This window comes from Vigna unguiculata, chromosome 9 (assembly GCF_004118075.2).
Source record: "Vigna unguiculata cultivar IT97K-499-35 chromosome 9, ASM411807v1, whole genome shotgun sequence".
NCBI classification, from domain to species: Eukaryota; Viridiplantae; Streptophyta; class Magnoliopsida; order Fabales; family Fabaceae; genus Vigna; species Vigna unguiculata.
Window position 1 is genome coordinate 33,799,873 of NC_040287.1, and position 26,006 is coordinate 33,825,878.

General features: G+C 35.8%; 3 protein-coding genes across 6 annotated transcripts; 1 reads left to right on the top strand and 2 right to left on the bottom strand.

Annotated features, from left to right (window-relative positions):
• The first annotated feature begins 2,616 nt into the window (after nucleotides 1–2,616).
• LOC114163264 (pentatricopeptide repeat-containing protein At3g62890-like) lies at nucleotides 2,617–11,626 on the top strand. Of its 4 annotated transcripts, XM_028047467.1 has the most exons (4): nucleotides 2,617–2,778; nucleotides 5,907–6,025; nucleotides 7,048–7,125; nucleotides 7,228–11,626. In XM_028047467.1, the coding sequence occupies exon 4, from the start codon at nucleotides 7,276–7,278 to the stop codon at nucleotides 9,598–9,600; it is 2,325 nt and encodes a 774-aa protein (XP_027903268.1). In that variant the 5' UTR covers nucleotides 2,617–2,778; nucleotides 5,907–6,025; nucleotides 7,048–7,125; nucleotides 7,228–7,275; the 3' UTR covers nucleotides 9,601–11,626. The 4 variants fall into 4 exon arrangements, with proteins under 4 accessions (XP_027903268.1, XP_027903267.1, XP_027903266.1 ...); XM_028047466.1 differs by having other exon boundaries at nucleotides 2,617–2,798; nucleotides 7,048–11,626; XM_028047465.1 differs by having other exon boundaries at nucleotides 7,048–11,626.
• A 1,645-nt stretch (nucleotides 11,627–13,271) lies between these two features.
• LOC114163265 (fluoride export protein 2-like) lies at nucleotides 13,272–16,652 on the bottom strand. The gene is made up of 6 exons (XM_028047469.1): nucleotides 15,943–16,652; nucleotides 15,777–15,854; nucleotides 15,479–15,577; nucleotides 14,697–14,889; nucleotides 14,109–14,527; nucleotides 13,272–13,874 (listed from the first exon to the last, which is right to left on the bottom strand). The coding sequence occupies exons 1-6, from the start codon at nucleotides 16,273–16,275 to the stop codon at nucleotides 13,647–13,649; spliced, it is 1,350 nt and encodes a 449-aa protein (XP_027903270.1). The 5' UTR covers nucleotides 16,276–16,652; the 3' UTR covers nucleotides 13,272–13,646.
• A 1,395-nt stretch (nucleotides 16,653–18,047) lies between these two features.
• Nucleotides 18,048–20,631, bottom strand: LOC114163343 (ribonuclease 3-like protein 2). The gene is made up of 3 exons (XM_028047600.1): nucleotides 19,426–20,631; nucleotides 18,689–19,086; nucleotides 18,048–18,588 (listed from the first exon to the last, which is right to left on the bottom strand). Exons 1-3 carry the CDS (start codon nucleotides 19,894–19,896, stop codon nucleotides 18,414–18,416), a joined length of 1,044 nt encoding a protein of 347 aa, XP_027903401.1. The 5' UTR covers nucleotides 19,897–20,631; the 3' UTR covers nucleotides 18,048–18,413.
• Between the last annotated feature and the right edge of the window lie 5,375 nt (nucleotides 20,632–26,006).

Consider the following 26,006-nt stretch of genomic DNA (forward strand, 5'->3'; position numbering starts at 1 on the left):
AAAATAGGGGTGTCAATGTATTGTCGTCCTTTGCTTAATATTTTATGGGCCAAGTCAACTCTAGAAGCTAATTCATTAGCTTCTACATTCTTTTATGTTAATTTTTTTTATTCATTTTCATGTTGATAAACGAAAGAAAGAACTATTCAATCCATACAGATTAGGAGTGGCAATATGCGGGACAGGCTAGGATATTGAATTCGCTAGCTCGTAGAAGTCTAGTCCACGAAAGCTCGCAGCCCACGTGGGCCGGTCCGCATAAAAAAACTTACAATTGTGTATATCGGTTACTTTCCTTCTAGACTTCTACATGAATATTTCAAATTCTTGTATGATTGGAAAAGACAATTATTATGTATTTTTAAATGTGCTAAAATTTGAATAATACATCATGTATGTCAAAGTACAAATATGAACATGATGAATATGTTGAATTATGAATTTATCATCAAACTCCCCAAAGTCTCTGCTTAATTTTGTGAACTTGTTAAAGTTCCTCAATTTGTTAAACATTGAAAGCTTTATCATAAGATTTAAAATTAAAAAAAAAAAACGGGCTAACCCGTAGACTCACTTTTGCAGGACGAGACAAATTTTTCAGCTCGCATTGAAAATGCTGGACGGACCAGCCCAACCCGCAAAATGCGGGCCAAGTGCGGTGCCCACGTTTTCACCCATAATTTTTTTATATTTTTGTTTGTTTTTATACATTTTTTTTGTCTGTTTTAAGTACATATAAATACTAATGTAATTATTTCAATTAATGTTTAATGCATCTTGGTATTGTATAATAATTTTATTATTGAATATTAAATAAAATTTTTTAAAATGATAATATCATGATTTTTTTTATAAACGAATTATGATTTTTCTTAATTTTTAATTAAGCAAAATACGACTTTAGGTAAACCTAAATAAAATGAGACTGTCATAAATTATAATCCATCTGGCTTAACTAAACCAAACTGTCAATTTTGATATTCTAATTTATAATGAAGTTCTTTCATCCTAACGGATTTATAAAACTAGTGGGACAAGACAACTTTAAAATGATAACTTCTACATAATCATTAATTATAACGTTATTATTTTAATTGACTTTATAGGAATAAATAACTATCATTTCATTCCTTTTTATCTCTTTGTGTAAAAAAAAAAAAAATCTCTCTCTGTAAAAAAAAAACTGCTTTACAAGTTAACTCAATAAACAACTATAGCTTAAAAATTAGTGTTAAGTTTGCAAGTTATCATTGAAAATTTGCAAAAACAAATTATTCAATTAAATCATGGTGCAATTCAAAGACGAGAACAAGTTATTATTGTAAAATTAAAAGAAAATACTTAATAAACAAATACAAGAAAAAGATAAAGTAAATAATTATTACATTATTAAACTTAATAATAACTATTTTAAAATTTATATTAATGATAGTTTCACTAATTAAAAATATTAACTTTTTTTACAATTGAAAAGTATATATTATTTTTAGAATCCCTTTTAAGAATTACTCTTATCAAACAATTTAGAAAAAACAAAAAGGAAATCGTTTTCAAGGATGAAAATTTGTCAATCACTCATAAGTTTTAGTATATTTTACTTTTTTATATCATAAAATTGGATATTAATTGAATTCTAACTATCATCACCTTCCATTAGAAAAAAAAAAGTTTCATTATTTGGTAATAAAAGAAAGAAGAAAGAGTACGCGATATTTTACTGAAAAATATGAACTTATTTTTATTAAATTATTTCATATGACAAGAAAAAACATAAAAACTATCCCTTGATTTCTAACTAATTGTATAAATTTTATAATAACTTTTCGCGGTCTTTACAATCATAACAATATTTTCCTTCCCCTAAACTCTGCCTTTCTAAACAAGGTTGAAGTAAGAGATATTTTTAAAAGATAATTATTTTCAGTCCTGAAATGTCTGAAAGAAAATATTATTTCACATTCCATCTTAACTCAGTCAAACACTTATTAAATGTAGATCTACTTTTAAATCCATTGATCAAAGAGATTACAGTTTTCACAGTAATAGTTTGCAAACTTCTAAATTAAAATTAAAATTAAAACTTCAGTTTGTTTGGTAAAGAGAAAGAAAAAAATGGAACTAAATAAGTAGAAAAGGGAACTCAATGATTATCTATTTGATAAACAATCCAAACTTGTGCATTTTTCTAAGAGGTAAATTGATTGGATTGTATTTCAAGTGTTATATCCCTGACTTTATTATCTTTTATATATTTTTTAAAATATTTTTAGAAACCAATAAATATAATAATTTTTTAATTCTAATAAAATAGCCATAGAATTTTATATTTTATCTATGTTTTTCTCGTATAATGTAATAAATGCATTTGTCGATCATTTAAAAAATATTATAAGAACTAAAGACAAATTAAGAAAAAAATAATAGATATGGTTAAACTTTTGCCCAAAATATAATCTTGAAAGTGAAAGCAAAAGCTTTTGTTGTTTCTTTGGTGGTACATGTCCTTAGAGTCCAAGTTTATGAGTTTTATTTATTTCTATTTCTTATTTATTTTTTGGTTGTACCCAAATAAATCACATTAAATTAAATTTTGAAGTCCACTCACAAAGCCTGCACCATATTTTATGACCAGACCTTAGTCTTCCTCTAACTTTGTCCCCAATTGACGCTTTACTCACTCACTCCCTCACTCCCTCACTCCCTACTCGCTCTCCGCCACCCGGGTGGCGCGTCAGTCTCAACTGCCGCATTTTCATCGGCTTCTTCACGCGATCATTGGTGATTTTTTTGTTTCTCTGGTAGATTTTTAATTTTCTTACTTTCTTGTGATTTGGGACGTGGGGTTTTGTGCCGTGCCAATACGGTGTCGTCGATTTGTCTCCTATTATGTATTGTTTGCTACCTGCATTGGTTCTTGCTTCTTGGATGATTCTTTTGGGAAAGTCTGGTTGCATCATGCTTCTCTTCCATGTAAAGGCGACGAATTTCTTAAAACTAAAAAAAGTAAGAAGGAAAGGATGGCATGGATTCGTCTCATGCCGTTGTGTTAGTTTTAGGAGAAAATATTCTTTGGTTTTGTTTTTTATTGTTTTCACGTCTAACCGCATTTCTACTTATGGTACTTATGGTTGAATGTGATGGGGTAGGGTAGAAGGAATAAGAGTAGCAGCAATAGCTGGGTCTTCCCAAAGGATTTGGCTGTTCCAAGTTTTAGATTTTTGGGGGCTTTCAAACAGCCTGAATGTTTTATGGTGAATCTTTCTTGAAAGCTCTGAATTTTTCTAATACATTTTGGCCTTCTGTTGTTTTTTTTTTTTTTTCTGAAGAAAGAATCTACGTTTTTTAACCTATTTTCATGAAGATGAGAACCTAACAAAAGAAATTTAAATGAATGGTTTTTAGTGGTGGATTATGTTGTTATTGTTTATCTTTGCTTTTTATATTGGATCTACATACCTTCTGTCTTCTACTACCCCTGTCCCAAACTGTTGATGTTTAATGTCAATGCACACAGACTAGGAAATACTATATACTACATATTTAGTCTAAAATATCCTCGATTAATACCCTTGATTGGACTATTTGTTTGAAAGTACTACAAATATTAAAAAGGGGTGTATATGTTAAAAATAATGTTTAATGGGACTTGATTTGTAAAACATAAGTAGCTTTAGCATTGGATGGAGTATAATCTAGTTGAGATTCAATTTAATCGTGTGCACATAATATTCACAGCGTAATGGAAGAGTAGCCTGATGCATTTGCAATTGCCAATTCTGTGGTCCTTTTGTGAGAGAAGCATGTTGTCAATGTTAATTTCAATACCTGTATAGGCTGTACCTGTTATGATTCTGTGAATCTCCTTTGCCCTCCCTTTTTTGTTATGATGTGAATGTTTACACAATGCCAAGCTGCGTGGGTTGTGGTAGAGCAGTACAATCTAATGGGTGCAAAGCAAATTGTGATCGCTTTTATGTAGAATTATGGGCATCCTAGTTGCTACTTTTCTCCTCCATTTGCAAGACCTTGTTTATTTGGCCCCTCAAATCATGTATCTGGTGCTGCTTTGGTATGCCACTGTTAATGCAGTGCAAACTGTGATCACTTTGTGGTCATCCTAACTGTTATTCTTCTTTCTATGTACAAAACCCCAGCTCCTTAAACAATTTCATTTGGTGTCGGTGCCGTTTCTGTATGCCATTGAGTGGAGCAGATCAGTGTCATGCTCTGAATTGTGGCCCCTTTAACATGGAATTGTGGCCTTTCCAGCTGATAACCTTTTGAAATTTTCCATGTACTAAACCTGTTTGTTTGGCCCTTTAATGATGTCGCTCAATGCAGTTTAAGGTTGGCAATATTGGAATTTGTCCCCTTTTATTTCATCATAATACTAACCCCATTTCCCCACTCAGTCCTTTCAATGGCTAAATTTTACACTATTCTCATTAGTTTCTATAAAGATATTGTCCGATGCCATTTAAGATGTTAATATTGAGATTTAGCCTTCTCTTTCTTTCATCAGATTTGCCCAATTAGTTCTTAAAAAGGCTAAACATTGCACCACTCTCTTTGGTGTCCTCTGTCTTCAATGCAAACCATCTGACATAGAGCACTAATCTGCATTTCTGGTCCACCTGTTGCACTCCTCCCTGGTTGAGTTTCCAGCCAATCACAATCTGTGGAACTTAGGCATACTGTTTTGTGTTCTCTTCACTCTTCACATCCTTTGGGGTCAGTGCTGTTGACACTAAAGAGGCTCTATGTTCGGTTATATATGTGTGTGTTTGTGTCTTGTTTTGTTTTCATTTCTTTCACCTCTATGTTTAGAGCTACATTTATGATGCCCTTTCCTGGTGCACTTTTTCTCCTCTTTTATATTTCCCAACTTGTTATTAAATTCACTATTTCTCTTAAAATTATGACTTTTAATAATTAGTATTGTACAATTCATGATACAACTCTTCAGCTTGGTGATGTGAATTTGTCCACTGAATTGATTATGTGGCTGAGTTCAACATGAATCATTTGAATCACAAATTAATTGTGTGAATTGCATCTTGTATCACACATGAGTAGTGTGATTCTTCCACAGCACGTTGCCATCCAAGGTCCAACGTGTTGCACCTGGCTGTTGTGGTGCAGTGATGCTTTTTTCCAGTCAAAATCATGGAAAATGGTGCCAAAGTGGGTGAATTGTGTTATGCTCACTGAGTTCAGATAGTTGACCTTATGACGCCATTTCTTGCTGTATTTTTCTTCTCTTTTATAATTGCATAACTCTTGTTATTAAATTCACTATTTGGCTTAATATTATGACTTTTGACTTTTGTACAATTTACTACACTTTGTGTGGTATGGTACAATTCTTCAGCTTGGTGATATGAATTTGTGGGCTGAATTGATTATGTACCCGAATCAAACATAAATCACGTGAACCACTCACATTGTTGCGTTGATCTTCTTGTATTATTCCATTTAGATTCCCCCTCCCTTTAGTTATATCTTATTGTGTCTCCTTCTTTCAATGTTTTAACTGAACTTCATAATATATAAAATAAAATAGTACATCATTAAATAGCTGGAAAAAAAGTGAAAATTTGTGTATTTAGGGGATGGAAGAGTGGCAGTCTAAACCCATTTTAATGAAGGGAGAACAGGGGTTTCACTTATGGGAAGAGAGGTTGTGGCAGTTTTTCTCAGTTATAGAAGGGAGGGTCAGTCTTTTTTTTTATTGCGTGGCAGTTTTAACAGTCACTTTTCTTTTTTTGGTGCAACAAGGACTGTTTCTAAAGAGGCATCTTTTCTTTGTTATTCTTTGGTGTTATGTTGAAGAACCGTATGTTGTGTTTGGGATTTAATCTGAAACTAATTTCAGTTGTTAAATTCCTTGATTTCTCTTGGCATAGGTTTCTGCAGTGTTGGAATGGTGGTCCTGCAATGTTGGAGTGGTGTTTTTGGTGTAGACCACAAGGGTGAGGAAGTTGGTCCCTTTTGGCATCATTACAGTGGTCTGTGAAATAACTTGGTAACTTCCCAACCCCTGATATATATTTGCATAGGTTTATTGATTATTGATTGATGTAAATGTATGTGGGAATGGTGGCATGCTTTTAAGGGCTGGGTTTATTGTTGGATTTCTTGATTTCTCTTGGCATCAAGAATTTCAAATTGTATGGTTAAGTGAAGGCAGGTGTTTTGTTAACAAACATTATTAAAAAATCATTAGTTTTGATTAATCAAATCTAATCTTATTTGATCTGATACTCTGAGTGAACAAAAAAAATGTTAACAAGTTGTGAATAAAATTGAAAACAAAACACTGCAGTTAGGACTTAGACTCTTTTAGGACTCCAAGAATAGGCCTCTAGTATGTTGGTTTCCCCTAAAAAGGTGAAGGACAAGAAATACCACACACCAAAACTTTATAACCTTCCTAGCCTTCAAAATGTGATTCTAAAATGTCAGAACCACACACGGTTGTATTTTTCCGAAATCTTGAGTTTCATTATTAAGCCATGCATAGATTTTGGTACTTAAAATCTTTCATTCATAAAATATATAGGCATGCATGTCTTATTTGTTAATAATGTACAACCCATAATCCTCTATCTTTTCTGGGAGGAAATTGAATGGGAAAGCATGAATCAAAGTTTTAGAAAATGGTTGCCATTGCAGTTTTGTTGTGAATCTTATATAATGATCCTTTGGGTAGTTTAGATTTGTAGATATATGAATTTGAATATAAAGTATAAGTGTTTGTATAAGATGAAACAGGAGCATTTAAAAGATAGAATATGTTTTGGATGAATAATGGTATGAAGAATAGACATCGATCACGTGCCAACCATATGTGTTTAGTGTCGGCTAGCCCACACTCCCTTAGAATATCTTTTATATTTTGCGTCGGTCAGCCCACACTTCGTCCGAATATTTTAAAATAATATTTGCTCTTAACGTTCTCTAACCCACGCTATTATTAATGTTTTATTATATTTTTTTATTGTTTTGCTTTGGCTAACCCACGCTAATGCTATTCATTTATGTCAGCTGGACGACGCTATTGCAGACTCAAATTAGTGTCCGTTGGCCGACACATCTTGAATTAGCTTCGGTGGTTTTTTCGTGGTTCTCTATCCGACACTGAACCGACAATACATTTGAATTTGTGTCGGCTTTAGCTCCTTAGCGTCCGTTTTTGGCCGACGCTAATCCCTTATTTTCTTGTAGTGAGCAAATGAAGACGCGTGAGTTGAAGTATGAAGCAGGAGACGAAGCATGAAGGTGTGGACGTTAGACGCAGCGTTGCAGCGGTGCGAATGGCCGAGGCACTTCAGAGAGATTCTCTCACAAACGATCCTCACCGGCCTCATCGCAGACCCCTACGCCGCAAGCAGACTCATAAACTTCTCTACTCGCTCCGCTCTCGTTCCCTTCCACTATTCCCTCCGAATCTTCAATCATCTTCACAACCCCAACGCCTTCACATGGAACACCATCATGCGCGCCCATTTCGAACTCCAAAACAACCCCCACCAAGCCCTCACACTCTACAAGCTCTTCCTTGCGAAACACGCGAAACCCGATAACTACACCTACCCAACTCTCCTTCAATGCTGCGCTGCCCGGGTGTCCGAGTTCGAGGGAAGGGAGCTGCACACACATGTCGTGAGGTTTGGTTTCCATCAAGATGTGTACGTCCGGAACACACTGATCAACTTCTATGCAGTATGTGGGAGCATGCCCAGTGCGCGCCAGGTGTTTGAGGAAAGTCCTGTGCCGGATGTTGTCTCTTGGAATACTGTTTTGGCGGGGTATGTTCAGGCAGGAAATGTGGAGGAGGCGGAACGTGTGTATAGGGGAATGCCGGAGAGGAACACCATTGCTTCGAATTCCATGATTGTGCTCTTTGGAAGGAAGGGGTGTGTGGAGAAGGCGCGGCGGATTTTTGATGAAGTTCGAGGGAGGGATATGGACATGGTGTCGTGGAGTGCGATGGTTTCTTGTTATGAGCGGAATGAGATGTGTGAAGAGGCGTTGGTTTTGTTTGTGGAGATGAAGGCGAGTGGGGTGGCAGTGGATGAGATCGTTGTGGTTAGTGTTGTATCCGCGTGTTCGCGAATTTTGAATGCTGAGATGGGGAGGTTGGTGCATGGTTTGGCGGCGAAAGTTGGGGTTGAGGATTATGTTAGTCTTAAGAATGCTTTGATACATTTGTACTCTAGTTGCGGGGAGATAGTGGATGCGCAAAGAATTTTTGATGATGGTGGTGTTCTTTTGGATCTAATATCTTGGAACTCGATGATTTCTGGGTACTTGAGGTGTGGTTCGATTGAAGATGCTGAGAAGTTGTTTTATTCCATGCCGGAGAAGGACGTTGTGTCTTGGAGTGCCATGATATTTGGTTATGCTCAACATGAATGTTTCTCGGAGGCTTTGGCATTGTTCCAAGAAATGCAGCTTCATGGGGTCAGGCCAGACGAAACTGCTTTAGTGAGTGCCATCTCGGCTTGCACTCATTTGGCTGCTTTGGACTTAGGGAAATGGATTCATGCATATATAAATAAAAATAAATTACAGGTTAACACTATTCTGAGCACCACTCTTATAGACATGTATGTGAAATGCGGGTGTGTGGAAAATGCATTGGAGGTTTTCTATGCGATGGAGGAAAAGGGGGTTTCTACCTGGAATGCAATCATTCTTGGGTTGGCAATGAATGGTTTGGTAGAACAGTCACTCAACATGTTTGCAGATATGAAAAAAAGTAATACACTTCCTAATGAGATAACATTTATGGGAGTTCTTGGGGCCTGTCGGCACATGGGCCTAGTCGATGAGGGGCGTCACTACTTTAGTTCCATGATCCACGAACACAAAATAGAGCCTAATATTAAGCACTACGGATGCATGGTTGATCTTTTTGGACGTGCAGGTTTTCTTAAAGAAGCGGAGGAACTGATTGAGAGTATGCCAATGGCACCTGATGTTGCCACTTGGGGTGCCTTGCTTGGGGCTTGTAGAAAACACCATGACCATGAAATGGGAGAGAGGGTGGGCAGAAAACTTATTCAGCTTCAGCCTAACCATGATGGTTTCCATGTATTATTGTCAAATATATATGCTTCAAAAGGAAATTGGGGCAATGTTCTCGAAATTAGGGGAATTATGACACAACATGGGGTGGTAAAGACACCTGGTTGTAGCATGATTGAAGTAAATGGGATAGTTAATGAATTTTTGGCTGGAGATAAGACTCACCCACAAATAAGTGATATTGAGCACATGTTAGATGAAGTGGCAGCAAAACTAAAGATTGAGGGCTATGTACCTACCACAAGTGAGGTTTCACTAGACATAGACGATGAAGAGAAGGAAATTGCACTTTTCAGGCACAGTGAGAAACTTGCAGTCACCTTTGGGCTTATCACTATTGCTCCACCAACTCCAATCAGAGTTATGAAGAACTTGCGCATTTGTAATGATTGCCACACTGTTGTAAAGTTAATCTCTAAAGCATTTGATCGTGAAATTGTGGTAAGGGATCGTCATCGCTTTCACCACTTTAGGCATGGAGCTTGTTCCTGTATGGACTTTTGGTAACAAAGCGTCCTGGCTATTAAAGTGAGTGAGTATTTTACGTTTAAGGAACATACACTCAATTTTTCATGGTTGACTCAAATATCAAGCTATGGAATCAAATTTTGTTCATTTTTGTGATCTTGTTGGTAAAGAATGACGGATAAGGAGTACCTTCTAGTCCAGGATAATATCACTACAAGATTCCTGAAGAGAAATGATTTATGGCAATGCTAATTGAGTTTGCATTCAACGATTGGTCTCTGGGAAAGTTTGCAAAATTCCAAAAATTCTCGTTCAATCACCATCATCTCTGGTTCAATGGCCATTCTTGAGCAGTTGAGTTATTACAGGAACTCATCTATAGTACTTGTTTTTTGAACCAAGCTCTTTCCTTAGGCTTGTAATAGGTTTCTTGGACTAACGGAATAAGTTTTCTGGGTGAGTGATGGATGGAGACCTTCTTGGATCAACGAGGGGGGGGGGGGGGTCTGACTCTTTGAATAAGTTCCTTGGTTGATAAGCTTTCACATGGATTAGGCACGACTAAGAAAGGTTGATAATGGTTCTTGAGATCAAGAACTTGCAGTAGTGCTGCGGAAGCAAAGAGGAGAAGAAGGAGCAAGGATGCTTCTTGGATTAGTTCTTGGCTTTCTTTTGGCTCAAGAAGGCCTCGACAAACGGGTGGTATTCTTGGAGTTTGATGAAGGTTTGGATGTACTTGAACAAGGTAACTGAGAGGTTTTTAGGTGGTGGGGTGGTTTCTATGGAGGTTGGTGGTGGTTCTTGGCAGCCAAGTGGTGGAAGTTCACCAAAGCCTAGACCAAGATGGAAGGAGGAAACCGAAAGGTGCAAGCTTAGGGGGCAGTACTTTTATTTGTGTAGAACTCATTCATTTACTCCAAAAGAAATATACAAGGTTGTGCATGTTCGTCTAAAATCTAAAAGAATATGTAGTACAAGAGTATTATTACGCAAATAAATACTACTTTTTTGGTGATAGCTAATGATCAATGAAAAATGCAAAGTCAATGTTTCACTGGACGAAAATATACAAAGATTAAACAACAATTTTGTGGACAGGCTGATGAGTCTCGGTTTGATTGAGTTTTCTAAGCTAAATGCATCTCTTTGCTTACCTTTTGTCTTTAATTTCTTAGTTTTAGTTTTGTTTGCTTAATTCTTAGTTTTTCTTAATATGTTTTAAATAAGTGTTTGTAGATAGGATGTTTAGTGTAGTTTCTAAATTAGTAGATTTCTAGTCTTTGTAAGTAATATAGTGTACCTTTATGTTTAGCTGATCTTCAATTTGCATGTCAATTGTAGAATTCAGTTCTGTTGTTACTAGAATTTAGTTTTGATAGTCTTTCATAATTTTTTAGCTTGGTGATTTTAGTGTTTTAACTCACTGTTTTTAGATAGTTAATTTATAAATAGTAAAAGTTATATTTGATTCTTAATCTTTACCGGTAGATTTTTGTTATATTTTTGTTTGTTTTTTTAGTCAACATAAATAATTCAAGTCATGGTAGTCAAAATACGCGATAAATTCATACGAGTTTACAATTTTTTCCCCCTCCAATCCTATTCCACTTAAAACTCATAATATTTTTGGATTGTGTTGGATTATCGTTGTAAATCACAACTCGTGTGGGAGTGACGATTCTTGCGATGTAGTTGACAAAGTTCGCGACTTGTTGGTTCTCTTGTGGCCTCACGTCGGTATCCCTCAGCAACAGTGATGATTGTTGTAGCGACGATTTTCGTGGCGGCAACTCTCGTGGCGGCAACTCTCGTCGACATCAAGCAATAGGAGCTACAACTCACGCTAGTCTCTTTCCTTGTAAGGGGTGGTGGAATTGGGACATGTTACAGTCCCTAATTCTTTAATGTATTTTATAAATATTTTAAAAGTCCAAATTCAAAGGCCATGACTCTCAAATGTAAAAGTAGGTAACAACATCGCACACAAAAATAAAAGTAACTTCAGAGTGTGTGTTCTTACAAGGAATTATTGTTCAAAGGTAATAGAAAGCATTGATTTGAGAGATTTTTTTGTGTTCTTTTTCATTGAATGGAAAAAAAGGGAAGACAATGATTTAAGAGATCTTTCCGTAGCATCCCTCTTTCAAGATAAGATTTGAGGGTGATTATAATCGTTTTACCAATATACTCTCATTATTTTATTACAAAATAGAACACTAAACTGTCATATATTTTCTTGTGTGTGCTTCTTTAGATATTATGTGATATTTTGAGTTGACTTTTTATTAATGGTGTGATTATAAATGTTTAATTTTATTTTTTGCTTTAATATTGAAAATTAAAATATTTAATTTATCTAATCAAATATATTGTAATATTTATTGTTTTCAATTAATAAATATTATTAATAATTTTATTTATCATACAAATTTTTAAATTAATAATAACTTATCTAAATATCATTTTATATTACTTTTAAACAATTTGATAATCTTACTTTTTTTATTTATTATTTTTTTTATTAAAGAAATCTTTTACAAAATTTACTTTTAAATAAACTCTAGTATTACGTCCAAACAAAATCCCTTCAAAATACTGACATAAATTTTATCCTTAAATTCACCGAAATCAATTATCTTCTTCTTCCTTATCTTTTCTCCGAAAAAAAATACATCTTTAATCTTAAAAACACCAACTTCCTCTCTTCGGCACACAAGAGAAAAAGCGCCATAGTAAAATAGCAATTAAGTGACAATGTTAACATTAAAATATTCCTAATTCTTTCTCTTTTTTAAGATTAAAACAACTCCCCTTTTTTTGGAACTGACACTGCACAGTAAAAAAAACTACCACTACCACTCCCTCTCTTACCGGTTTTTTTCATCGAAACTCTACTTTACCATAAATTTTTCAAACTATTCACTACTACTCCCTTACTTCTCCTAATTTTTTCGATATGTAGGATCTTCATGTTCTTGTTACGATATTTCGATTTACAATTTATATTTTTCTTTCCGATATTAAGTTTAGATTTCGAATTTTACTACCATGGTTCAAGTCAGCTTTTAGTTTTATATTTTTTACGTAGAATTGTTTAAATTGAGATTTTAGGTGCTGATAATTGAAGGTGCAGTACATTTGAGATGATATGTTCAGCTGGTGATTTTAGTGCTGTGAAAGTATGTGCAGTGAGCAGTCGGTCCAGTGACATAAGTTGCTGAAGGAAGTGTGTTGAACCTGACCAGCGGTATTTGAATGCTCACATGAGAAGCTTGCCAGAGAAGTTGACCAAGACTTGAAACCTGCTGATCCTGAAATGATGACCTGCTACCAACTTTGAAGAACTCCAATAGACAGATTCTGCACTTTGAAGAAACCTGCGCCAGCCAGAAGCTTTTGAGGAGAGCTGCCCTTGTTACTTGCTACTTTAGGTGATTTGTATAGTTAGACTAGGCAAGTCTAGGTAGTTTGTACATAATTTTTACTTGCTATTGCCAGTTCCTGTGACCAGTTCTAGGCTCTTTTCAAGTTCTGGTTTTTGAGAACAGATTTGATCATTCTACGTGGTTTGACAGTTCTTAATTCATCTCATGCATATTCTTAGTCATTCAAATATGTCTCATTCATTTGCATTGTAATATCTCAATACCATTACATTTCTTGGGCACAAATCGAAGCCTGTGATATTATTGTAACGATCCACCAAAGAATGATTGGCACTTGCAGCATCTTTGCTAATCATGCAGCAAAGTTGATTGAATAGTCAACAATAAGGAGTGCATGAAAACCTTCCATTCAGCTGTATTCACTCCTACAATACCACAATTTTTGTGAAAACTCATGTTAATGATGAATTTATTACACGATTGAAACGTTTTCACACTTCCTCTGTTCGCTTTTTTACATCAAGAAATGACATGTAAGACGTGATCTATCAGCTGAAATTCCCGTTTGACAGCCAATCATAATATTGACAGAACTCACTATGAAGAATAGTATAGACACATTACTCTGCTTCTCTGAACTGCCAACACATTCTCGGCAAAAAAAATCCGTTGCCTAAACAAGTTTGTCTTATTCAATTTCTACGTGTCAATGTCAAAACCCTTTGTCCAGACAGGGATGCAGTATATTAGTATTCCGAATGAGAATGAAACACAAACTGTAATAACGGCATAGGCATAGGCTCTCCAGGGATGATTGCTTTCTCTCATTGCATTAAACTCAGCAGCAAAAGTAGAGACAGTGCTCAAGCACCCCATTAGGCCAAACTGTATTCCTGCTACAACAGTATCACAATCTCTGGTCTTCACCTGCATCAGACAAGTAAATAATGTTTATGATTTATGTAATATATAACACACATAATAAGGGCAAGAATTAATCATGGTACTCTCCAAAGAAGTTCAACAAAAGCCAATTTCCCAACATAGATAAGTCTTACTGTCATATCTAATTCGGAACCTATGAGTCTATGAATTCTAGCATAGAGATTGAGCAATGCAGTTAGAGGGGACTTGAACATGAATGATGACAAAGAAACTTACAGCGTTCTTCACAGTGGCAAGTGCAGCCATAATAGAAGCTGCTGATACATTGGCAATTAAAGTCCCGAATGGAATCCATTTAAACAACCCTTCCTTTCCCAATCCACGCCCGTTTAACCTTGCTAAGAACCATCTAATCCACACACCCATGGGTCCAACCATGCAAGCAAACCATAACTGTGCAGCATTACCACCGTGCTTGAACTCAGCCTTTACTAATGCACCACTCACACCCCACAATATGCCTAATATAACCAAGAACATCACCATAACTATCAACTGACGACGGTAGCTGTCTACTTTGCAGTTCATCTTATTAACATCTTTTTCCGAACTAATACCCAGCCGGTGGAGGAGCCACCTAAAACCCTTGGCTGTTTCAATCCCAAACTGGATGGAATATGCAACGAGAAATAACCCTGAAAATTTGTAGTTGTAAAACAAATTCATCTTATCAATTTAGCATCATAAGGAAATAAAATCATCAACTCATCCACTATGGGATAAATTTTGAACCAAAAATAAATAAATTCTATGCTTGAAACAAAATAGCTCAGAACAAAAAATACTATAAATCCACTTGTTTACCTAAAAGAAAGCCAAGTGAAGCGAAGAGCCAATGCCCGGAAACACTGAGTTCAAGCATTTTTTGATTCCAACCACTGAAGGTTGTAAGGCTTCCTAAGTAACCAGTTGTTATTGCTATAGCTAGATGCTCTGACACTTGAGATATGTCTCCTTTGAATACCACACCAAACCAACCCATAAGAAACGAACCAATCTGGAAAGAATGTTAAAATTTGCATTAGATTGTCTGAATCAGCTTCCTCACGAGTGAATACCAAAATTTCCTAACAGTACTTCTAAGTTTTAAGTTTGGACTTTGAAGCTTCGACACGATGGTTATATATGGAAAAAGTAAAATCGAATTTGCATTATACATAAAGGAATCTAGTGTCCCTCGACACCAAATTTAAGAAGTAGGACAGATTAATTCTACTATAACAAGATTTAAAAAACTGATCAATGGTGTATGTACACTGTAGATTAAGGATTTAAGAAGTGAAAATACAAAGCCAGATAATCTTCTGTAACGAGAAAGGGAATAACTACTTGACGCTCAAGAGTCAAACATTGCTATTTTGATAGACTCTATCTTTAAAGGTGGCACAAAATTTCTCTCTTGTTTGAAAAGCAATAGATTTTAAGAGTTTAACATACATTGTTCTTTTAAGCAAGTTACTACCATAATGTCTGAAACTTATGTTCCTGGTCATCAAAACAACCCTGGAGTGTTAGTCTTTGTGAACCCATCAAAATTTCTTGGTAACCAAGACGCAAAAACATTGAAGATGGAAAAGGGAACACACCATATTAGCAGGAAGATCAACATAAAGAATGGTTTGGTCGCTTGTCACATGGGCAACCCCAGGGCCAAATAACTTCTGCAGTAAATATCTCGTTAAGACCTGCATAGTGTTTTTACGGTTTGTGTATTAGAATTTTGTGGATAACTGCATGTCATAATATAAATTTGACCATAAAAAGGGTATCATTGTCACAGCTGAAATTTGCCATAGCCTCTCATTCAGCAATAGAATTCTGAATTGAAACAATGGCAAATACCAGTAATCCATTATGCACCAGCAAAAGTTTAGGAGATATTACCCCAAGAATTCCAAAAACCGCTAAATGAACCAAACATGAAGTATAGTCCAGGAACTCTGGCAAACCTTTAGGAGGGTCCTGAAAATAGATCATATGGTTAATTAATAACCAAATCACAGAAACCAAAAATCTCGGGACGACATGAAAATCAAACGTTGAAGCTCACATGTTCTATGTCTTCAGAACGTACAATTCCATCAGTGGAAAGAGGGGAAAGGGATGTGAAAGCAGGAGGCAAAGGCCTAACAGAGGAATTGGGATGCGATCTGTGTTCCTCTGGAATGGAAACGACAACTTCTTTTTCTGACCTGTTGTCAAAGGACAAACAGAAACTGTTGCTCTCACTAAACCTCTTGCTTCTAAGAGCTCGATCTCCAATGTCTCCAGCCTCTGAAACACTCTCATTCTCACCATCATTATCTGTATGATAGCTTACGTGACTTGATATGCTTAATGAACGTCTTCTGATTGAAGAACCCCCACTGTTCATTCTCTCCATGTAAACAACAACACAACCACAACACTTTGTCTAACCACCTTAAACCGCGTTGAACACCCAACTAAATACCAGGTTGACTCATGCAGCTGCCACCAATACAAACTTCATGGAATTGTGGAAGAGGTAATGTGTGGTCACGTGAATGATTGGTCGGAGAGAAAATTTTTGGTAGTACAGAGAGAGGGGTTATGGTGAGGGAGAATCTGTGTACGGTGATAGAAAATTATGAATGGAGAGGAACATGAAAAATAAATAATTTCTACCTCAACATTAAAACAAACACATTATAGTCAATTTAATACAGGATGATGCACATGCGTAAGAAAGCAGTTTTCCTGACACAAGCGATTACTAATGACAAGTAAAAAACGTATGGGAACTAGACTAAGAAAAAAAAAGATAATATAAGTTATGGGAAATTAATAATCAATGATGTCACAGAAACTGTACTGGCTACTTGGTGAATATATGTAGGCCAGGGATACAAATTCAATGGTTATTGTTTTATGTCATCTTTTGTTGTTGGGGATTTGGAGTGATCTGAGAGAATACAAAGCAGGAAATTCAATATGGAGTGGACAAATGGAAAATCGTATAATATAAGGAAAATAATACCAAAAGAAAAGGGGGGCATAATAATGTGTCACACCAAAGAGATTCATACGTAAGGTGGCGTTTTCACACGAAAATAACATGTGAAGCTAATATTATGAGACACGAGAAATGAGCTGGGGATAACTATTTTGTGGTCAATGATAGCAGCCGACGTTTGAAACAGATTCCTTTTTCACATCTTTCTTATCATAAAAAAAGAAACCAGCTGCACGAAGGTGCCGTTCTTGAGCAGTTTTATTGTCTATATAGAAATTGAAATAATATTAATAAAATAGATAATTATTTTTAAAGAAGTTCGCATTAATTTCAAGAAAAATAAATCATCAAAAAATTTCAGATCACTGTCAAGGTCCATCAATTATTAAGATCCAATATATTAAGTTTGTTAACAGAGTTACTAGATTAATATATTTCTAAGTTCTTTGTTTGTCGACACGTGTCCAAATGAAGACTTTGTTTTTGTGTGATTAATATAAGATTTAAATATTTATTTGGTACTCATTTTCGTAGTGTTGAGTGTCGTTGATCTTAATTTTTTTGGAATGTTTAAAATGATCTTCATTGTTTTAATGTGTTTAATTTGATCCTTTTATATCATGTCATTTAAATGAGTAGCGAATATTATGTTGGAAGTTTCAAATCGACTAAAGATAAAATAAGGCAATTTCATAGTATATAAGTGAGGTACAAACCTCATCTTACAAGTCGGTTTTGTGAAATTGAGTTAGGCTTAAACTCCACTTTTTAATATGGTATCAGAGCCAAGTTTAAAAAAGAAAAACCAAAAAAAGTCTATCCTAGCAAAATTTCTTAGACATTTTGTTCCACCTACTCTCTTAGGCCACTATCGGATCACCCATTTCTAGATCCACACACAAAATGTATATACTTTGACGTGACAAAACTATATTAGAAGTCTCAAATCGACTAGAGATAAGACAATTTCATAATATATAAGTGGAGTACAAACCTTACCTTAGAAGTTAATTTTGTGGAGTTAAGTTAAACTTAAACTCCACTTTCTAAAACTGTTTATATTATGTCTTTCATTTTGTTAATTACGTGGACTGTTTGTGTATAAATATGAGATATGATTTTGAAAAGAACACGGTAGCCTGATTCCAAATAAATTAAAACCAACCACAACAAACACTACAAAAATAAGTACCTTATAAGTATTTAAGCCTTAATATAAATAAGATTTGATTTTTCAACGACAGATCTTACGCGTAACAACACAATTTATAAATTTACAATCTCAAAATTGAAGCAAATTGTTTTCTTTTCATCACCTCACGAGTCACGGTTCTTTCAAGGACGATAGAAAGTGGAAGATTCCTAATTTGAGGCGTGGATTGCTTTGGTTTCCAATTTCCAATGCATCCAAAACCACTTGCACCTACCCCTTGATTCACGATTGGGAGTGCAGATTTATTATTTTAGGATCTTTTCCAGTGGGGTTGCTAACTGGTGCAAGTGGTCTAAGAAAACGTTTTCCAAAAAATCACTCTCATCATCTGTGATTACACCCCAAGTAAAGCCATAAGCATCACTGAAGCAGCAGAGTTCTCAGCATCCTTCACCCTAGATTTTTCATAGCCACACGTTCGAAGAAAAACGCCCTCCTCTTCTTCAATAGTTATCTCAACAGAACAAACAAATCTCTTTTCATGAGAGGGACCCGATTCCCCTTCAATCCTGTGAGCCATTGCGAAGAATAACAAGTTAGTCAACATATCAAAAGTTTCACACATGAAAATTAATGTCACTCATTTAATAACCCATCTTAAAAAAGTACCTGTATTCTGGCTTAGACCATTTCTTATTCTGGCTGAGTTCGTGTAGTTTATGTTTAGCTCCTTCAATAATCATGTCCCCATTGTCATCGGTATAAAAGTTTAGCTCCACGTTACCAATGGAAGGCCTCATACTGGTGAGAGGAACCAGAGATGCAAGTCTTTCCAGAGCAATCTTGGCAGCTTCTAGTTTAGCCAGATCCTTTGTGGCAGAGGAAGCAGAGGCTATAAACTGTCCATCAACAAAGACATAAGCTATACTTTCTGTTTCGTTTCGCACAGGTTTAATCTCAACGTGCTTCCCCATTTTCTGGCATATTTCAAATAATTCTTTCACCGGATGAGGCTGTAGCTCCAAATCACCAGGTGTCACTATCGGCTCCAAAATTACTCTAAAATTCTGTCATGATCATAATCACAATAATCACAATCTCGACAAAACAGTTTTTCATCTGTTCCGTACTCATTTTAATGCAACTTGAAAATTTTGAAGCCAATCGAAAACCTCATCCAAAAAAAAATGAAGGTCATAATTCTTTCTCAATTCACCATCACCATGAATTGATTCAAAACAGCGAAAACAATGCAAAAGTTTATCATATACTCACTTAGGAAACCCTAGATTGCAATTTCAAAACTCAAAAAAATTGTCATCATTCGTGTTAACATCTGAGAAAAAATCAATGCAAAGTCACCAGCGCAGAAAGTAAAACCCTAACAAAGAAACCTTGATACGCACCTTCCAGAACTTCTCCAGGTCGCATCCCAGGTCAAAGTACATGGCTCCTGCTACGGACTCCACGATATCAGAAAGGACCTTGGGCGCCTTGACGGATCCACCATGTGCTACAACGACGGAGTGATTCTCTAAGGCGACAGCATGCACAAATTGTTTGATCTGGTCCAGGAGGTCTGGGGAGCTGTGACGGATGAAACAATGGAGGTTGCGGCGGATGGCAACTCGAGCCAGCTTCTCGGTGCTGATGTTGGCGTCGCGTAGGCTAGATAGTTGGCCAGGATCGAGCTTAGGGTAGGCGAGAAAGAGGTGTTTGCTGATGGCGAGACTTATAATGGAGTCTCCCATGAACTCAAGGCGCTCATAAGGAACACCTTCCTTGGAAGATGAATGAGTGAGCGCTTCTTCTAGAAGCTTCCTATTTTTGAACCTGTAACCTAAGATTCTCTCCACCTCAACCACATATGCTTCCATCTCTCTGATTTCTTTCAACCCTCTTTCTCTGTTCAGGAGAACTCTGAAGAATCTTATGCTTTCTAACTCCCACAGGATTTGGAATTCCTGTTTTGCCCTTGTGAATTCCTGCTTGCTACTTGAGACGTAAAGAATAATTGAATTTTCCTAGTGGATGAACTTGTACAAAAAATGCATTTGCTCTGAAAAATTTTGACATATAATCTGGAATTACAAATTCCTGCATAGTATTGATCATTAAAGGAAACCAGAGGCATCACTCACAAACATAGAACAAGAGATCCCACACAAAAAATTGGTTAAGAACCGACTTGTTTTATGTCTCTGAAGAAGGCAAGAGTGGTAGAGCACAACGATTCCACGTTCTTGGTAACATCAAATATAAGATGAGATTCAAGACTTCAAATAAGAATTTTGTATAATCTGATCATTGCTCTATATGATGGATTCCAACATAATTAGTTTATTGATTTTGAACAAAGATTTAAGGGGAAATATTCTAACTGAACTTATCATCACTAATTTAGAATCAGGTCATAGTTTATATACCTTAAAAAAGGTACGTACATAAACACAACATGAAAAGACTAACTATATAAATAATTTTATTTACAATAATTACCTAAAACAAGCTCTATAAACACACTAACTCGATTTTATTTTTCAAGATTTATTTGACCAAGTTCCTATCAATTATCACCACAATTTCATTATCATTGCTTGATTATTTATTATATTTAACTTTGGGATCACTTCAATATATTCCTTTAAAATAAAATTGTCTTTACAAATATGATTTACCTATTTTTATAATTATTTTAAAGAATTTCCAAGAAAATAATGATGGTTAGAATATTAGTTTGAAAGAATAAATAACTATTCTACTACAATCTAATAAATTTCGCCAACCATATATTCTCCAAAAAAAAAAAGTCATAGTAGTCCATTTACTCTATTTTGGGCCTAGACTACTTCAAAAAGAAAAAGAGCTTAAAATATATTAAGAAAAACAGAGAAGATATTGGTGAGGTGTGAATAATGTGTTTGGATTAGGCAGCGCAGGGAATTGGATGGTGAGATTACAACAGAGTGAGATTATAGCAAGAAGGACGAGGATGGGTTCCACCTGACGATAATAATATCATGGGACTGGAGAAATCACAATCGCCGCACCTCATTCTTCACTCCAATTCAGCGTCCAAAGCTTTCTCAAACCCCGAAAGGAAACTTCTAGGTTCTTCCACAACCTTCTATTCCGTTCCATTCCACCTCTTCGCCACCCATGGCCGACACTCCGAGATCCACGGGCACCGTTAAGTGGTTCAACGAGGACAAGGGTTTCGGATACATCACTCCCCAAGACGGTTCCAGAGATCTCTTCGTTCACTTCACTTCCTTCCGATCCGATGGCTTCCGCTCCTTGACCTCCGGTCAGGCTGTCGAGTACCTCGTCGTTCACGAAGACGACGGCCGCGGGTCGGCCATCGATGTCACCCTCGCCACGGCCGTCGACGTCACCCCTACCACGACCGGCGACGTTACCCCCGCCGCTTGATCTCGCCGTCCATCATAGACGGCGTCCATGTCTGTATTTTACCTGGACGGTCTGATCTGTTTCATATAGAGTGTATGTTTGTATAAGTTTGTCTTATGATCTAAGTTATGATCTGTATGAGTTCTGATGGACTTTGTATTTTGTTTTGAGTTGTATTGTTTGGACCATATGGTTCTTTTTCTTTTATATATATATATATATATATATATATATATATATATATATATATATATATATATATATATAATTTGGTGTTATGTATGTTATGTAAACTTTCGATATTAATAAATAGCTTAAATAGTCATTTGGTCCTAGTTTTGGTTGACTTTTTTTACTTTGATCCAATATTTGAAATTATTTTCAGTTTGGTCCTACTTTTTGTTATATTTTCTCAATCAAGTCTTTTTTGCTAACACCGTTAAAATAGTTAACGGATGTGAACAGTAATCGCCATAATCCAAAGAAGCATTATTTATAAAAATTGCTCATGTCATTCTTTCAGAGTGATTTGTCCAAAAAAATTTAGAACTATGATATTACTCATGTCGTCTATCTTGTTAATTGTATGGCTAGTGATGTTTTAAATAATCAACCAAAACTTTATAACAAAGCTCCCACTGATTATATGTTTTGTGTGTTCGGTTGTCATGGTTTCAAGCCTAACACAGTACATTTTTATTTCTCGTGATGTTATTTTTTATGAAAAAACATTTTCCTCGTGTCACCATTAACACTAATCAAAAGCAACACGAGTTTGAGAAAAATCCCTTAAACAATTTTATTATATCATTTGAGAATCATATGTTTAATAAGACAATTCCTTACAATTACAAAGCAGAGGTAAAGTAGTCACTCTGGACTCCACAGACAATAGTGATACACATGAACTACAAGATATTATAAATAGTCAAGATTCTATTAATGAAGAGAGACAATATAAGTCCTATTGGACTATTTGATCTTACTAGTTCACCTATATATCCAACCACTTGTGTATTTGAAGGACTATGATAGTATTCTTACAAACTCTTATAACCGAATCATAGAAAATTAAATATTCAATATCAAAGTTTTTTATGATATATATTCTTTGAACACAACTAGTACATTGTTATGATCACCTTTATCTCTAATCCAAAATCCCATAATGAAGCCATTAAACATCCTAACTAGTTTACAACCACAAATGAAGAAATAAAAAAGCTTTTGAAATCAACAACACATGAATCATGGTCTTTACCTCAACATAAACAAGTTATTGGTTGCAAATGAGTATACAAAGTTGAATACAAAGTAGATGGTTCTTTGGAGTGCTACAAAGCAAGGCTCATCGTTAATGGTTTTACAAAAAAGAAGATTTAGATTCTTTTTGACATTTTCCTAGCAATTGTAAAATTAACCATTTTGCGTGTTGTTCTGGCTGCTGCAACCATTGATAAGTGACACCTTAAATAATTAGACATTAATGATGCCTTCTAAAATGGAGATACCAATTATATACAATTACCTCTAGATGTAAAAATGATAAAAATATGGTTTGCAAATTAAATAAATCTCTATATGGTATAGTAGGCAATCAATTTTTAGGTTGTCTTCTTTCCTTCAATCTCATGGTTTTAATTAATGTAGTGCTTGTTGGAAATAATATCAATGATATTTTTAGTATAACAAAGCTTTTGGATGATACTTTAAAAACAAAGACATTAGAAACCCTAGCTAAATGATTTACTTATTAAAATTTCGCATTGTTATTCTTATATGGTTATGTTGAGGGTTTCCTTGGGTTGATCTCAGCTAAATAATTTACTTATTAACATTTCACGTTGTTATATTTACTAATATGTTGAGGTTTCTTCAGGCGACTCAGTTATATTGTTTGTTTGACTAATCTACCATAGCATCATAGATACAGATGGGCATGATGCAAGCAAATAACAACAAACATGGTACACTAGAACATTTCTCCATAAAGTTAGCTCTTCCAACCTAGCCATACCAAAAAATGTATCATTACAGCCATACGTCTAAAAGTTCATAAATAACGTGAAATGGTCTACACATGACCACTTCAAAAAGCCTTTTTTGCTATAGGTTCCCATTACTACGTCTTTTTTGCTACTTCGACAAAGGTTTTGACTGCCCCTAAAGGCCTTGATTCTTTTATCAGTGCATATGCAAGTGGTCTCCCTATTTTAGATTCAAAGGGGCCTACGGGTAATATGGGTCGTATGAAGTCATAGTCAGGTCACGGAGGTCGAGAAAAGGTCGAAGTAGAGCATAAGCTAATCAGATTCTTAGGAAGAAGTTCTAGTATACGGTCAAAGGAGGCAACTACCAGAAATACGAAAAATTCCAGAAAAAGAAAAAAGAGTAGGGCGATTCTTAGCAAAGGTGTGACACAAAAATTCAAGACATTTAAAGGTCATATACACATCGTAGCGAACAAGCAGCACACCCCAGAAACCCAAATACTAAACAGGACCATTATACCCAAAATCTCAAGCTAAACACATTCACGGCAAACTCAAGCACCATATACAAGTAGACATACGAATCACAAAGTAAAGAAGCACTTAGCAAACTACCATCAAATTGTTCTATCAAAGTCACAACTTTTTTAATTTCTAATGTGGGGTGCGCATCACAAATGATATATAAGAACGTGCAATTGGCATCGAGAAACAAGGCATAAGACAAAGAATATGCGAGGCCGTAAAAACTTAATGGCATAGAGGAAGCATTAACCTAGAAGGAAGAGGCAATGGAAAATGAGAAGAGGTATGAACCTCGAAGCGAGATGAAATAAGGGGAGATGGAGTGGCTGTTAAGACTTTGGCAAGTGTACCAAGTCGCGCAAGTAGTAACCGGTAAGACCGAGATATCGTTTCCCAAGAGACTCGTGTATACTAATTAATTGCGTAATTAGTGACTAATTTAAACTAATGAATAAATCCATATTTTGAGTTTCAATGTATGAAATTAAACTTTGCATAAATAATTAAAATTGAACTTTGGAAGTTAAAGGCACTTAGTGAATGGAAAAGATTAGAAATGATATGACTTGATATTGCCGGGGTTAGAATTCACCAACTATGCTCTCATGCAACTACAATTTAACATCCTCTTCATTAATATGCTAATGCCAACCCACAATATTACTCAAACCCTAATTCCTTAATAGATTGAGCCTAAATTTCCTTATTAAAAGTCAATTCCTTGAACTCTTAATAAGCAAATTTGCTTTATGCACAAAGGCTTAAGACAACCAATGGGTCAAGCCCCATTCCTAGGTACAAGCTCCATTGAGTTCTCTTATTCCAAATCTAGGTTTCAAAAGATATTTTCACACCCCATGAACCAAAAATCATGCAAGAGATGGCTAAATCAATGCAAGCTTTAAGTGAAGAAATAAGAAGACTAACAATTAATGAAAGAGTCATATATATAATCAAAATATTTGCATTTACACAAGAGTTTCGTGGCTACATCTAACCCCAACAAAAATGGGTTTAGCTCTCCATTGCCATGGAGAGCTCAAGCTTAAAAATGGAAGAGATGGAAGAGAAAGAGATACAAAGAGGAAGATGGAGCTGTTCCCACAAGCCCTAGCACTCCTCCAAGCTCTCCAAATGTGTTCTTCGTGCCTCCAAAATGCCAAAGATCTGTTTCCCTCCTCGAAAACAGAAGAAAAAGGGTCACTTGACACATCAGTGAAAACAGGCGCCTGGCGGAAGGGTCTCACCGCCAGGCGCAAGCCACCAAACAGGGAGCATGTCTTCCCGCTACCACCCGGCGGTGACCAAGTGCCGCCAGGCGGTTACTAACAGTAGCGCCTGTCTAGCGCTTGGCTGGCGGTCTATTCCGCCTGGCGCTGGCTTCGCGTCGCCAGGCGCTTCCTGTTGACATTTTTCTTCTCTCTTTGCTATTCCGGATCACTCATTAGTCTGGATTTTTGGAACAAAGCTTCCCATCTACAAAAAGGACACAAAAATGGGGATTAGTGGTATATTTAGATCAATGTAACCCACAATGTATTTATTTACAAAAGTAAGGTAAAATTGAGGATTAAGTAGGTTAAATGCTTTGGAAGAGATGATTTTGCTAATGAAATATAGCTTGGATAATGGTAAAAATTAACATTATCAGTGGCACGCAACAACAAGGAGAAGTGGGAAGAAAAGAAATGGGACAAAGTTCATTTAAATTGCGAAAAAAGCCAAGAAAGGGAATTGGAAACAATTACCTAGACGTTTAATGGCGAAATTGGATAATACGAACCGTTCCCATTAGATACATGGTGCGTGTCAAGGTAGGTGGAAGGTAATGATGGACTTGGGGAAGCGCGACCTAGACAGGATAGATTAAATGAGCGACCTTTAGCGTGGGTAGGTTGTAGATTAAAGGTCGGAGAGTTGTGTATCGTCCACGCCTTGCCGATTTGGTTGAAGGTGTTACTAAGTCAGTCAAATTTCGACAAAGGATGGCCATGTTTGGTGGTCTGAAATGATTCACTAATAAGATCGGGCCTTGTTGGTTGAGATTGGGCCAAATAGGA

Bases quoted from the DNA above. Each gene is read 5' to 3' on its own strand.
- LOC114163264 (XM_028047466.1), top strand. From the start codon at position 7,276: ATGAAGGTGTGGACGTTAGACGCAGCGTTGCAGCGGTGCGAATGGCCG.
- LOC114163265 (XM_028047469.1), bottom strand. From the start codon at position 16,275: ATGGAGAGAATGAACAGTGGGGGTTCTTCAATCAGAAGACGTTCATTA. The intron at 15,855-15,942 runs GTGAGCTTCAAC...ATCTATTTTCAG, and splicing joins GTTCTGAAGACATAGAACAT to GACCCTCCTAAAGGTTTGCC. The intron at 14,528-14,696 runs GTAAACAAGTGG...ACAAATTTTCAG, and splicing joins TTCACTTGGCTTTCTTTTAG to GGTTATTTCTCGTTGCATAT.
- LOC114163343 (XM_028047600.1), bottom strand. From the start codon at position 19,896: ATGGAAGCATATGTGGTTGAGGTGGAGAGAATCTTAGGTTACAGGTTC. The intron at 19,087-19,425 runs GTGCGTATCAAG...TGATCATGACAG, and splicing joins ACCTGGAGAAGTTCTGGAAG to AATTTTAGAGTAATTTTGGA. The intron at 18,589-18,688 runs GTACTTTTTTAA...AATGGCTCACAG, and splicing joins TGGTCTAAGCCAGAATACAG to GATTGAAGGGGAATCGGGTC.